The 15036-nt window shown below is 36.7% G+C and overlaps 1 protein-coding gene across 3 annotated transcripts in view; it reads left to right on the top strand.

Annotated features, from left to right (window-relative positions):
- Positions 1–15036, top strand: part of PIBF1 (progesterone immunomodulatory binding factor 1) — a 106765-nt gene that overhangs the window by 2173 nt on the left and 89556 nt on the right. For all 3 annotated transcript variants that reach the window (XM_069009175.1, XM_069009194.1, XM_069009184.1), the window contains exons 3-5: positions 124–224; positions 2437–2635; positions 7588–7707. In XM_069009175.1, coding sequence (XP_068865276.1) covers positions 124–224; positions 2437–2635; positions 7588–7707 — 420 coding nt within the window. The remainder of the gene's footprint in view (positions 1–123; positions 225–2436; positions 2636–7587; positions 7708–15036) is intronic.

Here is a 15036-nt window from a genome sequence, read left to right as displayed (position 1 = left end):
ATTGCACTGCCCACAGCATTGGGATCTTCGCATTTTTATTTCAGCTTGTTCTTTTTGTAAAATATTTTTTAAAAATTAATATGGTAACTTATTTTGTTTTATACTTACATTCTTTATATTTAGATTGAGGAGCTAGAGGAGAAGCTTAATGATGCAATCCATCAAAAGCAACTGTTGTCTTTACGACTGGATAGTCAGTTGGCATTACAGCAAGAAGATGCCAGGTATGATGGAAGTAAAATTAAGAACTTCATCTTTAACAAATTTTTGAATTAATTTGAATTTGTATAAATAAGTTATTAACAGAAGCAGATAATTATTAGTTGCAGGAGTAGGATTTCTTTTGCAGATTATATTAGTGCTTTCATTCTAAAAATTTAATTTACATATTTAATTTACATATAAGTAAATTTTAATTCAGTTCTCACTGGCTGAAGTTTGTGGGTTTGGTTTTATGTTACCTAAATTCAAAATTTAGTAGGAAGCAGTAGTAAAAATGTACTTAAAACCAATAAAGAACAAAAGGACTAGGCAGACGTGGCAGAATTTCCATCAATTTAAACAGAATTTTTAATAACTGCATTGTAGAAGACTTGTGAAAGGTAAGTGCATAATGTTTAGCTTTTCCAATTAGTACTTCTTATTTGTCAGAAATGCTTTTGGTTGATGATATAGAAACTCACTTTCCATGTTGTTTTTCTGAAATATTTTGAGTTAACCTGAAAAACAGACTGGCTAGCAGGCTTCTCCAAATCATGTTGTCAATTAAATATCTCCACACCTGTGAAGTAAGAGCATTACTTACATAGTCTCATGTTAAAGTAGGGCTTACACCACGTGACTAATTTGAAGTCCTATTCTGTAGTAAGGCTAGAACAGATTTAGGGATGTGAAGCCAGACCTGAGATTAGTTCCATCAAAGTCTTTCAACTAAGAGCAGCTGATTGTCAGAAAAACGTCTGTCACTCTGTATGATTAGATGCACCAGAGTGGAATATTTTTATGCTGGCCATACTTGAGTTATCTAAGGAGTGCTCAGTAAAATGTACTGATGTGCAAACTGTTATTAGTAGGCATAAAAAAGTTAAACTACTTTTCCCAATCTTTTCATCAATTTTCTTGTCAGTCTTCAGTTTTCATACTCATGTAATAGAATTGTACACACTATGGAGTGTGTCCTTGTGTGACTGCTTTGCTGACCTCAGAGTTGCTGTTATCTTTTTGAAACCAATAGGGTAGATGTTGCCTTGTGGTACTAGTTAGTATTTTTTAAATTCCTTTTTAAGTAATGCAGAAATGACCGTGATTGAATATATTTTCAAGAGTTGCAGCTAAAAAAATAAAAAAAAGTAAGTTAGTTGTTTTTGATTTAAATAAAATAAATACTTCTAAATGTCATCAACTGATGAGCAGTTTCTCTTGCTGTATAATACCTTATCACTGATGATAGTAGTTGTGATGGTGTTTTAAGGCTGGAAGTAAGGCTGCTTGTTTTATGGTAGTAGTGGTTTGTTAATACCATCCCTGCCCGGCTCCGTGGGGTCCCGCGTGCCCCCACAGCCGCACGGGTGGGCTCAGTAATGCACTCGGTACCAAAGAGCCGAGAAGGGCATTTCCGTGCGTTCCGCCAGGAGCATTCATTGCTGCTACGCTGGCGAAGGGTGCAGAGGCAAACACCAACATGATCCCGCAGCTCACAGTTTTATCCAGGGGCGGGGAAAGGGCAGGACTAGGGAACAGGGACCAATGGGGAAGCTCTGGGGGAGTGATGAGGGGTAGAGGCTGACAGCCAACCGGGGAATGCAAACTGGGATAGATTAACACAACAGAACATGGCATCCTGGGAGAAGCCTTTCTGGTCACCCTAACATAAAGTGTTTTTTGTGGTACTGGGGACTTGTCTTACTGAGAACTCTCTGTCCCTTGTAATGTATGTTCACTGGCCACCACAGTTAGTTGCTGTTCCTTTTTTTTAATAAAGGACTCAAACTTTGTATGTTACAGTAGTTACAAGGTTAAGGGTTGTGTGCATGTGCTGAAACTTGTTAAGATACAAGTTCAAGTTACTATTGCTTTATTTGGTAGTTTACTATTTCCTTGGGGTTTGTGTGGAAATAGATTCAGCTTTTTCATGTTTTTAACCTTTTAATTGGTAAATGAAGCTTGGTTCGTAAATTCAAGTCAGCATATGTGGAGATTGACAAAGCTGAATCTGAGAACAGACAATGACTATAAAGTTCCTGGCTTTGATATATACTGTATCTGATATGACTGTTTAACCATGGTGGTATACATTCTGGCACTAATTACCTAATCTTTGTAAATTTTTCCCTCTATAAAATGAGCAGAACTCACTTCTTTGTCAGGGTATTGCAAAGCTTTGTCACTTGTGTTACTCACTACCTGCTATCTTCTGCTTTCAAATCCATCTTGAAGGAAACATCAGGCTCTAATGAAACAAGAAATGGAAACTATTTTATTGAGACAGAAGCAGCTGGAAGAAACAAATCATCAGTTGAGAGAGAGGGCTGGAGATATCCGTCGTAGTTTGCGAGACTTGGAATTGACAGATGAATGCTATGAGAAGCTAAAGTCTCTTCCTGAAGATCAGCTTTCTATCCCTGAATATGTTTCAGTGAGTATTGGGTTTTGTATTGGTTTAAAACCGAACCTGTGTCTTGGGTCTGGCTGGTACAGAGTTGACTTTCTTCATAGCAGTCCAAATCTTGCTGTGATTTGCACTGGTGGCTAAGACACTGTTTGGCTGTTGCTGGACAGTACTTGCACAACATCAAGGCTTTCTTTTTTCCCCATTCTGCCTCCCCGTGCCCCAGCAAGCAATGAATGGTCATGAGATTGATAGGGGACACAGCTGGACAGCTGACCTCAACTGGCCAAAGAAATACTGCGTACCATGTAACATCATACTCAGCAGTATAAATTGGAGGTAGAGAAAGAGGAGGTGGGGGGTAGTGGCTTCCAAGGTGGTTATTACTCAGTGAGTGGCTGGGTATCAGTCTCGATCAGTCTCCACAGTTTCCAGGAGGTGGTGAGTCCTTCGATTTTTCTCTTTCTTTTTTAGTTTTTAAGCTTACCTCTTTTTCCTTCAGTAATTGTTTAGAAAACTCTACACCTGAGTTTTCTTGCTTTTGGTCTTCTCACTCTCTCCTCTGTCCTGCTCCCAGGGGAGGCAGCAAGTGGGTGAGCAGCCCATATAGGCTGCTGGGCAGGGTCAACCCAGCACAAGCTGTAAATTGTGGTGGGTTATGGTTTTTTTAATCTCCAACTAGAAATAAAGGACCCTCAGAGGCAGATGTGTTTCTGGATCAGGACCCTCAGAGGCAGATGTGTTTCTGTTATGACTGGGTTCCAGTAAAGAAAGGAACTTCTTAATCCCAGATTTTGATGTCTTGAAAGAAAGTAGAACTGCTGACGTATTTTAAGGAGGTTAAGCAGATGGGATGTTACAATTAAAATGTGAGCACACACTGATGATATGAAATACAGCAGGCTGAAAAAAGGAATTTGAAACTTGGCTTGCCAGAACCACAAGTGGGGATGGCTCTTGCAAACATCCCTTACTTTTGTCTTATGCTTTCCATATGTCCCTTTCCTATTTGACTAAGCACAGGAGACAAAGTGTACCTTAAAGTATATTTTAAGACTCATTTTCTTGATTTAAGATGTTTGTTAGTTATGGCTTGTGGGTATATGAAGAGGCCACAGTGTACTCGTTTGCAATAAAAAGACTGCAGGATATGTCCAGAGCATCCCACCTGACTTATGAGGGTGAAGAAGATTTAGACATAAAAACCTTAATTCACCAAAGTATTAGCATTGTACTTACCTATAGAGCCTGTTATTAAGGAAGCTGCAAATAAGAAAATGTTAAGAACCTTAGTACATTTGTTGAGGTATAAATGCTACATGAATGAATTCTCTGGATCAAAGTCATGGTATACATGCTCTAGATAAATACAGAGAAGTAAAAATTGTCACCCTTATCTAAAGCATGTTCTTTTGAACGTCTTTTAAAAAGCTGGGCTTTTGAAAGTGCTAGGTAAATCATAAGGCTCTGTGGGATAAACAAGAACAGGTAGTTTGGGGCCTTTTAGTTTATCAGCCCCCAGCTGTCTGCTGTACCCGCTGCCCTCTGCAAAAGTGTTTGAGGAGGTTTTGTTGATTCCTGCATCACTGTGGTTGAAAAAACCAGATTTTTAACAGAAACTGAAATCCATGTCAATGGATCTATTGAAATTGGTGTGCAGGAAGTTCAGGACTTCAGGAATTGATTGACAGTTGGTATAAAAGACTCTGTAGAGAGGCAGGATAGATACCAGGAATTAATAACCTTGTCAGCTGCTTTAAGTGAAGCTGTCACAGCACAATGTAGATTTAATTTGTGAGTAGAAAATGGCTGTCAAAAAGATGTGAAGTGGGAGAGATGAGTAGCAGCCACCTTCTACCCTTAACCTTTTCTTTTACTCTTGTGTTCAACCAGTAAATGTTATTTTTGTCTGTGACAAAAGCTCCTCTACTTAAATGTTCAGTGAAGCCCCCTTCTTCTTCACACATTATTTTTTCTTTTGAAGAAGTCATTTTTAGACCTTTCTTTTTTCTGGATAAGGCATTCTGAAGATGTATTGTAGTAAGGTGTTGTTTTCTGCTTTTTTCAGCTTCTTTTGGCAGCGGATTAGCGTGAACATAAAGGTATCAGTTAAGCTTGGTGGTTGTTTATCATTACTTTGGGTTATGCAGCTGATACAAATGCTGGGAGGCTACAAAACTGCTTTGCATATCTTGTCTGTGCATCCATTTGGCTCCTGAAGGCTTAGGAAAGGACTTTGAGGGGAATGCTGTTTTCTGCTTTGCTTGCACTAAGGAGGAATTGTACATTTCTCAGGCAGTTAAAATTTCTGACTCCTGATCTATATGCAGACTAATAATATAGCCTACTGACATTAGGGTAAAATTTTTCTTGTCAAGAAAGGGTCCTGCATGCACAACTTGAGCAAGAAATTTTCAGACTCTTTTTTTTCTATTTATCAATTATAAATACTGTCTTGGAATTCTTCAGGATGGAAGTAAACATGTAGAATGCTTAGACTTTATTTGAAACCAGATGGGCTGGACAAACAGCAGGAAGAGCTTCAATGCAGATTTTGTATATAAAGATACTGTAAATTTAAAACACTGGAATTAAAGCAAGTGTGAGATGTTTTTCCACTGTTCTTCCACAAAGGGGTGCCAAAATGACATGTTAGAACAAAGCCTAAGTAATGTTTAATGTTAATGATAACAACTGAAAAATTGTATTTCAAGCATCTTTCGCTTAAAATCATACTTTTTTGTTTTGAACTTCTATGTAAAAATTCAGATTTTTATTTAGTAATTTCTAAGATGTTTTTAGAAACAGTATATATGAAATTTTAAAGTACTTCAGGCTGTTAAATGATTCAGCTGCCAAGCACCAGTTCAACTTGTTCAGTAAAGTGAACCTCTTGTGTGCTACACTGTAAAAAAGAAATCAGCAAATTTTTTGAAAATTATGTCTGCAAACTCTGTCTGAACTGATTTTAATTGCCACGTATTTCAGGTGTATCATTTTGCTAAGTGCAGCTCACTTGCTGTTTGTTTAAGAAGGCAGTTGTTAACTGATGGAACTGCTTTCACATAACTTCATTTAACAGAAGCCAATTTTTTCATCCTCTGCACCCACCCATTTTTACTTAATTCTAGTTTTCCATAAAAAGTGATGGCCACATGCTAAGAGTTTTTTTAAAATTGCCTAGAAAGTGGTAACTATTACAGCACATCAATATAAATTTGTAATTTTTAAGAGATGCAGTTGTTTCTGAAATCCCTTTTACAGTAAGTTTTGTTTCTGGTATATTGAATTGGCAAGAGGCAATGTGTGCTCAGACTGCTGGGTTACATGAATGTGTATTGGCTATCTAACCAGATAAATAGCAACAGTTGAACTGCTACAACCTCACCCTCATCTGCTGCATTCATTTGCACTTTCTAATTACTGCAACGATCTTTTCTTGGGAAGGCTGTGTAAATACCTTTATCTGTGATACCTGTATCCTGTGTAATCTTGGTTTCTTCTGGGAAATCTGTTTTAAGGTTGTGATTTGGGAAATAATTGTGGTGTGATAGCACAAGTTTCCTAGATTTCCTAGGGAAATTGCAGTAAAAATACAAGAACTTACTGGAAAAGCAGGTGTGGTTTTAAAAAAACCACAATGCTTTAAATGGTTACCAATTAGTGATAATCAAGGTTACTTTTTTCTTTAAAAATGACCCATTGAATCATCAGATGCTACAGGTAAAAATACTGATCTTTCAGTCATGTTGCACGCTTGCCTTATCGTATAAAGCATACTACACCTGTGTTTACATTGCAAATTTCTATGGCTTCTGTGTTTTGTAATGCTGTCAGTTACATGAAGTATACCTGGAATTTTTCTTTGTCTTCTGCTATTTACAGGTAGCAAAATAGAGACCCGTCTTCCTTCTGCATGGAAGTGTAGTACAGCTTGCTCTTGAATACTTAATCTGTGCTTTCTTGTCTGTATTTCTTCTTTAATCATATATCAAAGAGAGCATTAGGGATGGAGGGTATGCAATAGCTCTTGCATGAAAACAGTGCTTAATTATTTATTCTTTTCACACACACACCCAAGTGCAACATTTTAAGGTATCAAGTTAATAACCTCTGTGTACGTGTATGTGGGTGTATATCAAAAAAACTCTTTCTTTATTTTGTCTCTTTTTGGTTTTTAATACTGATGTTGTGGTTTTACTACTGTATTTTCTAGTCTTTTTTTTTGATCAGTAGAAGAGTTCTGAAAAAATTCTATGGATGTGAGACTTACTTGTCTGAGACTATGTTTATGACTAGAGTGGGGGAAGAGAGCGGAGTATGCATTACAGATTTTAAATTTTTTTAATCCTGTAAGAAGTTTGGGGGGTTTGGGTGTGAATTTGGCAGAGTCGAGTCTTTCAGACCTTTAGTTTCCTGATGCAGTTGAATCCATATAGCAACCTATTACTGCTGAAAGTGTGGAGAGGGAGGGATGTCATGGTTCTTCCTGGTTATGTGCTGTTCCTGCTCCCTGTGCTTGTCTTGCATTTTTTTTTTGGTGCAAATTCAGAACACTGAGCTGGCAGAAAATAAAACAAATCTCTCCATTTCTACACACCCCATAAAAATTTTCTTGGCTTAGGGGAAGTTAATCAAGTTAAGTTGGTTACTACTAAATAGGTTTTTGGTTTGTTTAGGTTTTTGTCCATTCTGGTATGGGTTTTTTTTTTTTTCTCTTTTTACACTGTTAATCAAATAGGCTGTAGGTTTGTCACAAAGAAGTGTGTGCGGCCATGTGGTCCATTTTTTGATTGGTCAGCCTGAGTGGAAGCTGCCTTAGTTGTACAGCAACATAATCTTTACCTTTCTGTCATGCCCTAGAAATAATTTGGTAAAATTATTGTCAAAAAATGTTGAGCTGATGTGTTTTGAGGTTTGTAGTTTTGCAATTGCAATTTTGCCAGCTTCAACTTTGAATATCTGCCTTTTTCTTCTAGGTCCGATTCTATGAAGTAGTCCATTCCTTAAGAAAAGAGCTAAGTGATCTACTGATGAAAAAGGAGAGTCTAACAGAAGAACTAAGTGGGTACAGATCCCAACTGAAGTGTCTGACAGAGGTCTGTGCTCCTTAGTTACCTCAGTTCAGAAACTGTGAATATGTATATTGTGAAAATCTCATTCTCCAAATCATTATTGATGTGTAAGATATAAAAGCTTTTTTGCTGTATAAACATAACTGCAGAGAGAAGGGGGGGGGGACTCAGGGAGAGAAAGAAGAAATAAGCTATATGTATCCTTGTATAACAGCTGACTTTATGCTATGGCTACCCTGCAAGATTTGCTCGTGAGACTGTTCAGGGTAGTCTCTTACCAGCTGTGTTGTGCTTTCTGAGGGCAAGATTTCAAGGTGGGGAAGCTGGACAGGAGATTGATCCAGCAGTGGCTGAAAACACAGTGATGGTTCAGTGTAGTTTTTGAGACAGGGATGTCTTCGTAGTCATTTGCTTCACCTTTTGCTTTAATGTTACAAAAATCTATTTTTAGAAGTTCTTTGGAGTTGCATCTTCTCTGTTATGCCTTTCAATTTTTTTACATTTTAATTTTCCTATTTGTTTCTACACTAAAGAAGAAGATCATTTGATGGCAGGTAAGGTATAAACACCAGAAGTAGAGAAGCAAATTATATCAATATTTCTAATTTTTATTTTTAAAGAGCTAAGGAATCAAAACGGTAGAAGGAGCATGTTGTTTCTATTATATTTATGAATATTTATAGTATTCTTGATATGAATATAGCTAGGGTAAGTTGTATTTTAGCTTAGTCCTGCATAAATCTGGAGTTGGGACAACAGTTTCAGGCACTCAAACGATATTTAGCCGTGTTCTGAGTAGTAGGGATGTAAATTACACTGTCATTTTACTACTTCTGAGAATGTATTTTAGTTACTGCCTTTTTTTCCCTGCAAAATTTATTTACAGAATAATCAGGTGAGAAGATTAAGAAGAAATTATTTATACAAGATTATCTTGTGAAATTCATATATTTTCATGTCTCATTCTGATTGAATTAGAGAAAGTAGTCAATAAAATTTATGCATTTATGTGCTTCAGCATTAGTTTGCATCACCACCTCTGGTCATAATTGAGATTAAACTAATCCTGAGTTTTGTCTTGCTTAAGCATTTTCCTTTACTGTACTTCATACAAAGCACTTAATGTGTTTTGACTTAATAAAATTGTACAGGAGGATTTCAGCCTTAGAGATTTGACTGACATCTATATTAACTTCTGCTGAAGCAAATTAACAAGATAGAAGATAACTGTTTCTAAAACAACTTTAATTATTTTCTTGGGACTTTGACCTTCCTTTAATATAGACTTCTAATTTTGTTCTTTTTGCACCACATGGTGGCAGTATCCACCTTTCCCTCTGACCTGTTTCTCGAAGTTTGAAGTGTGCTGTGCTTTTCTTTTATGGAGAGACATAAGAGTCTCTGTGTTTTGATTCTGGCAAGTTCAAGTTTTACCTTGTGACTTGATGAGTGTCACTGTAACAGGGTACCTCAGATAATAAGGTAAGAGGAGCATCATCAGGATGTGAGGGTACTTCAGAATCTCTAATGTGCTTGGTGCACGGAGCTGACATATCTATGCATCTCTTGCAGTTTATGAAGAAGTGATTTCAAGGTGTACTGCTGGGGTAACTTACTTGAGCTCTTCAGTAAGGTCAAGCTTTATTGCAAGGAAAGTTATCAGTAGGAAGTAAAATTTTGTTCAGAGCCTTACCTAAGCTCTTACACTCTTCTTTTACTGGATTTTTTTTTTTTTTTTGTATTCCAGTAGTTCTTTTCTTTCCAGGTACATGAAATATAGTTGCTGAAGTTTCTTGCCTGTTATTTAATAATTTATAATCTGCAAATCCTTCTTCTGGGTTTCCATCCAGTATTCAGTAAATTTTAAGTTTTCTGTGATCATTGCAATATTTCTGTTCTCTGTATAGTTTATGAACAAAGTCTGTTCTGAGTTTAAAACTTCTTTAGGAATCTAGTCATACAGAAGTTTGAAATACAGCCATCACTGAAGTTAAAACAATTGTTTTTTATGTTTCGTCTTTTTTCTTTTGTGAGAACACGTTACTTCATACAGTAAGCATTCCTTCTTTCTTCTACTCTTAGCATTCCTTCTCTTTCTACTCTACTATTAAGGCTCTTCTTAATGAGTTTCAGTGTAGGTTTCTTCCCTCTTTTTGGGACAGAGAAAAGAACAAAAAAATATGCTTAGCCCAGATCTTCCTATTAGCTATTAATGTCTTGGGGGAGGAGGATTTTGTTGGCTTTTCTGTTTGTTTGTGGCTGACAGACTAGGTTTGAGTAGATTTTATACATATATGTACTCACCCAGAAATAAAGTCGTAAGCAATACAATACAGTTTGTTCTAGACTCAGAGAAAAGTCTTATCTAGCCAACTAAGAATGGAGAAAGTTTGAGGAAAATTCGACCTTGTCTTAATAGGTTAAGTCAACTTTAAGAAAATTTAAATGTAATATTAATTCATCAAATAAGACAACCCTGCTGACTCTGCAATTCTGTAAACTTCTCTTGGTGTGTTGCTACTCTTAGCCCTTAAAGGCTGCTGAATCTGTAACACGGACCCAGTAGGGTCGGGAGCTGTTTCTGACAACTGGTAGCAGCAAATGGTTTGTGAAGACTGATTTCTAGCACTGGAACATGGTCTGATAAAAGATATTTGTTCTGCTGCTTTCTATTTTTAAAGTGGTCGGTGTAAGTGGTTGTGCTGTACAGTTGCTAAGTCAGTGGCTCTTTGTACACAATTGTTGCATCTGTGATTCAGACCAGTGCAGTTTGTCTCGTTCCAGGTACAGCAGCCACAGCCCAAGGGGAGGCAGTGGAACTGGTGAAAGCCATGTTCTTGTACTGCAGTGCCAACTGACTTGTTATTAAATTATGGTACAGGCTTGTTTTAGTTCTCCTTTTACAGTGCTCAGTACCTCAAGTATAAATAATGTTGGCACCACCAGCCTTGGAGGTAAAGATAGAGGAGGAAGTCCAGTTGCGGTGGTGTATTACCAGGAGCTTCCCAGAAATAAAACCAGCTTCTGATGTGTGCATTCCCATGCTGAACATCAGTTTACTATTTTCAGAGTTGTTTGTTTCCAAACTGGTTAGAAACTTCCCTCAAACAGATGTAATTTACTTCTAGTGGGTTTCTCTAAAGGCTGAGAGGGTGTCTGGGAAGGAAATCTTGCTTTTCTTTGTACCTCCAGAAGATGAAGTATTGCTTTCTTCTTCTGGCTGGGAGTTTCCTGGCAATGTTTTCCTGGAATTTGGTATTGATACAGTTTTATCAGGGCTTCCTTTTCCTCAGTTATTTTTTTATATAAAGCTGCCTTCAGGATTTACAATAAAATTTATAGCATGAGAGTATCTGAACACTGTGGTTATCCTAAAGACAAAGCTGGTTATGTGTAGGACAAAGATCTTTTCTAAGACTTCGTCTCTGCATCAGGATTAGTAGCTGTCAGATTTTGCTAGACATAACTAATAATTTTGTCTGTGCTAATGTTTTCCAGCTGGAGGGAAAACGTATCTATAGTCTTCAAAGAATAAACTAAGCTTTTGTACTCAGAGGATCACTTGGCACTAGATGTGTCTGAATATTAGAAAATTGAGGCTGTTGTTGCTACTCCAAAAGGACTGGGATCCCTAAGGTTTCTCCTAAATTTTGCATATCTGTAAAGACTGCACTCTAGAACACTTCCCCAGCCCCCTGACACCACTTCTTTCAAGCAGCGCCTTAATTGTTTGGTCTTCACAACTCTCTTGAGAGAGATGAGGTCTTGGTCTTAGGTGAAATATATGCCTGGTTTTTTTCGCTATTGTTAATACTGTTCAGGAGAACAGCTGCAAAGAAGATACTCTACCTGCAACTATGAGCTTGAGGCAGCAGTAAAACCTTTCCAAAACTTAAGGAGGTAACATATCTGTGAAACTTCCCTTTTCTATCCAGTACCTTTCTACTCTTTTGATACATAGCTATGGCTCTCATTGACTGCTAGCTGTGGTTCAAAAGTACAAGATGGTTTAATTATACTGCTCTGTAATGATTTTAAGGATCCTTTTTTACCTGAGAATTCTAGTAAACTCAGATCCAGAGAAATAAACTTTTTATTCTTCCACTTTCTTTTGCTGTAGAAGAACTTACTCCAAAGCTTTTCTTTCATATTTTTCTTGCAGAGTTTCTCTATTTTGAAGTAGCTCAACAGTTCTGTTTATAATTTTTAGTGGCTAAGAGTGACCTATCTACAATCAGATTACCAATTTCCAATCTACAAGCAGATTACCAATTTCATAGCAAGTTTCTAAAAAGATGTCTTATTTATCCAGTTATGTATAGCTTCTTCCTGACATTTGGGCAGTTGCATTCCAATAAATGATATATTGACCAGTAATTTTCGAATGCAGAGTATGTAAACAATTGAAGAAAAATGTCATCTTTACGAAGGAGCTGCATCTCATCCAAATAACTGGAGGAAATTGGCTTTCACATCACAATAGTACAGTAGCTTTACATTTGTCTAGGGCCTTTAGGTACCTTAGGATATGAACAAAGTGCTGGCTTTTGTAAGTGGTTCTTCAAAGATATTTTAAAAAGCATTTTTAAAGCAGAATCACTTTCTTTCACAGTCTTACCTGTAGACAGTGTAAAGCAGTCGTGCTGCTTCTGTTTGATTGGCGGATGAATCTATTCCCTGCATTTCTGTTTATCTTCTTATCTCGAAAGGCTTTTTGAAAGATCACCTAATCCCTATCATGTATTATGTGTCACTAACTTAGTTCAAAAAGTCTATCACCTGGATTTTGCACTTGAAATTCAGATAGGTGTTTATTTCAGTGACTGCTATAAACTGCTGCTCATTTCAGATTGAGGATAGCAGTGAAGTTTAATATCACTAAACTGAGGTCTGCCATTAGATGTTTAGTTTCTCTACCAGTTTAGGTTTTAAGTGGTGCAGGTCAGGCAAGTTGAGAGTCTTCTTGCTTGAAACATCCATCTCTGGACAGTATTTGTAAACCAAATGGAAGCACTTCTTACTAGGGACTGACTAATGCCCTGTAGAAACCACCTGTACTGGTTAATACTGGGTCTCTTAGGCAGCTTTGTCAAGAATTTCTTCAGGCAGTGGTTGCCTGTCTGTCTCACACAGGACAGGTTTGGGTTTTTGTTTGTTTTAACCATCTCATCAGTCTGAGTTTCTGCTCCCTGTAGAAGCAAAAATTAGTAAGAGGCTGAAGAAAAGCCATGAGGTGTTCGGAGTATTATCATAATCGCATTCAGTGTGAGGAAGTTCCATTTGTCCTTTAATTATTTTTAGGTCTCTGGGCTTGCTTAAGTTACTACTATTTATTATTATTGGTATTATTTTCAGGACCTAATTTCAGTCCTTGTTAGAGCTCTTTATCTTGATTCTTCTAAAAGCCCCTTTTTTGCTGCAGCAGGACAAAGCTGTTCATCAAGATGTTCTAGTATATTTTGAAGATAAATGGAAATATAAAGCTGTTCCATTGCAGAGATCTTAAAATCAGTTCAGGGTATATGGACATTGTTAGAAACGGAATTAACTTCATCACATGCAAAGCAAGGCTTCTTCTGCCTAAGCAGTCAGCTTGATTGTATGTCTTTAAGATGTATTGCTATGGAAGTCCAGAAGCTTGTGTATGTGCTACCTGGAGATACACATACCACATAGTGGGGGTTGTGTGTTAGCCTATTTACAGCCTAGACTGGGTATCAGCTTGCTTTGTCATGTTTCTTCATCTGATTAAAATACTACTTGAACATCTTAAGATTAGGTAGATGAAAAACAGGGACCTGTGCAGTATAATTAGTGTTTCTTCAGTAATTACCTTAAATCTTAAAAAAACAAACATAATAAACCCCTATAATTAAGGTAGGTCTTAAATTCTGCTTTGGAAAAGTGATACTAACTTACTTTCCCTGCAATTGCTATATTGTTATGTGACATTAATATGACATTAATAACTGATTTATTAAATACAATTCAAAAGTAAGTTTAGGTCTCAGGTATTAGAAGGAACTGATTTTGCAGATATTTAGCTATTCGTTAATTGTTACTTTAAAGCTGTCTATGACAACTTTGTCCAGAGGTTAACCAGTTTAATTTTATACTTTTGGTAGTTGTGTTCTAGCTGCTCAATGGATAATACTGTAGGTGCTTCAGTAGCTCACTCAGTGAAGGGTATGTGAGTTCCAGCATGGTATTAGCAGCACGGGATATCTACAGAAGAATTGTATCCTAAGCTTAATCTTTCAATTTGCACTTAACTTTTAAGTGCCCTTACCAACATTTCCTATTGCAAGATGAGTCGTGTTTACACTGCATAACAGGGTACTTGCACCATTATGTTTACATATTTGAAACTTTAACTAACTTGTGGACAACACCTTTTAAAAATATCTGACACAGACTTTACCATTATAATAATGCCATCTTTATAAATAATGACAAATGAACTGATTAAAGACGAGAGTGTTTTATAATCTTAGTTTGCTTAATGTATATCCATTAACTAAGGTAAACATAAACCATATATACCAGTATGTGTTAGGATGAATAACAATCATGTCTTTAGATTATGTGCTTGTAATAGTAGACCATCCAGAATCCTCATGAAAACTTTATGGGTGTTGCAATTTTTTTTGGTGATTTGTGACCTGAAGTGATTTTAGTAAAAGTGAAGATAATTAGGTCTGTGAAATATAAAACAAAAAATTCTTTTTTATCAACAGAGTAGTTACAGTATGTTTAGTAGATCAGGGAGTTTTCTCTAGTGTCTTACAAGTATTTAGATGTGTTTTTTCGAGAAGGTATTCTGTCAGTCTTTCAGTTGATGATGTCTGTGAAGTTTATCAGTGTCCTTGTGTCATACAATCTGTATACGCTCTTGCCCTAAACTTTTCTTGTCTATGAAAAACCAGCTAGGCAGTTATCCTCCTGTAACTGTATAAAGCATAGCTTTCGGCAGTTTTGAAAAATTATGCACTCATATAGTTAGTATCTTTTACTGCAAAATAAACTAAATTTGCAGTGGCTAAATTCTTGGTTTAGTAATGACATTTTAAGGCTGTGTTCACCTTCAGTTAATAATGGTGCGATGTCTATTCATAATAACCAGATAGAATTATTGTTTATCAAGCATCCATTATTGAGCTTGCTATCAATCACAGCAATAAACAACTGAACTCAGCAGTATTCTGGGAAATAGGATGGGGAAGAAATGTAGATGTCTGGGGGTATTCTCAAATTTTTAACAAGCAACTCTTTTTGTAGTCCATGAGCTTTACCTTGTATAAGTGAAAGAGCATTATTATTTTGGTCATTCTTGTGAATAAATTACTAAGTAGT

The sequence above is a fragment of the Aphelocoma coerulescens genome, chromosome 1 (assembly GCF_041296385.1).
Source record: "Aphelocoma coerulescens isolate FSJ_1873_10779 chromosome 1, UR_Acoe_1.0, whole genome shotgun sequence".
NCBI lineage: Eukaryota > Metazoa > Chordata > Aves > Passeriformes > Corvidae > Aphelocoma > Aphelocoma coerulescens.
This window is presented reverse-complemented; position numbering and strand designations above follow the sequence as displayed.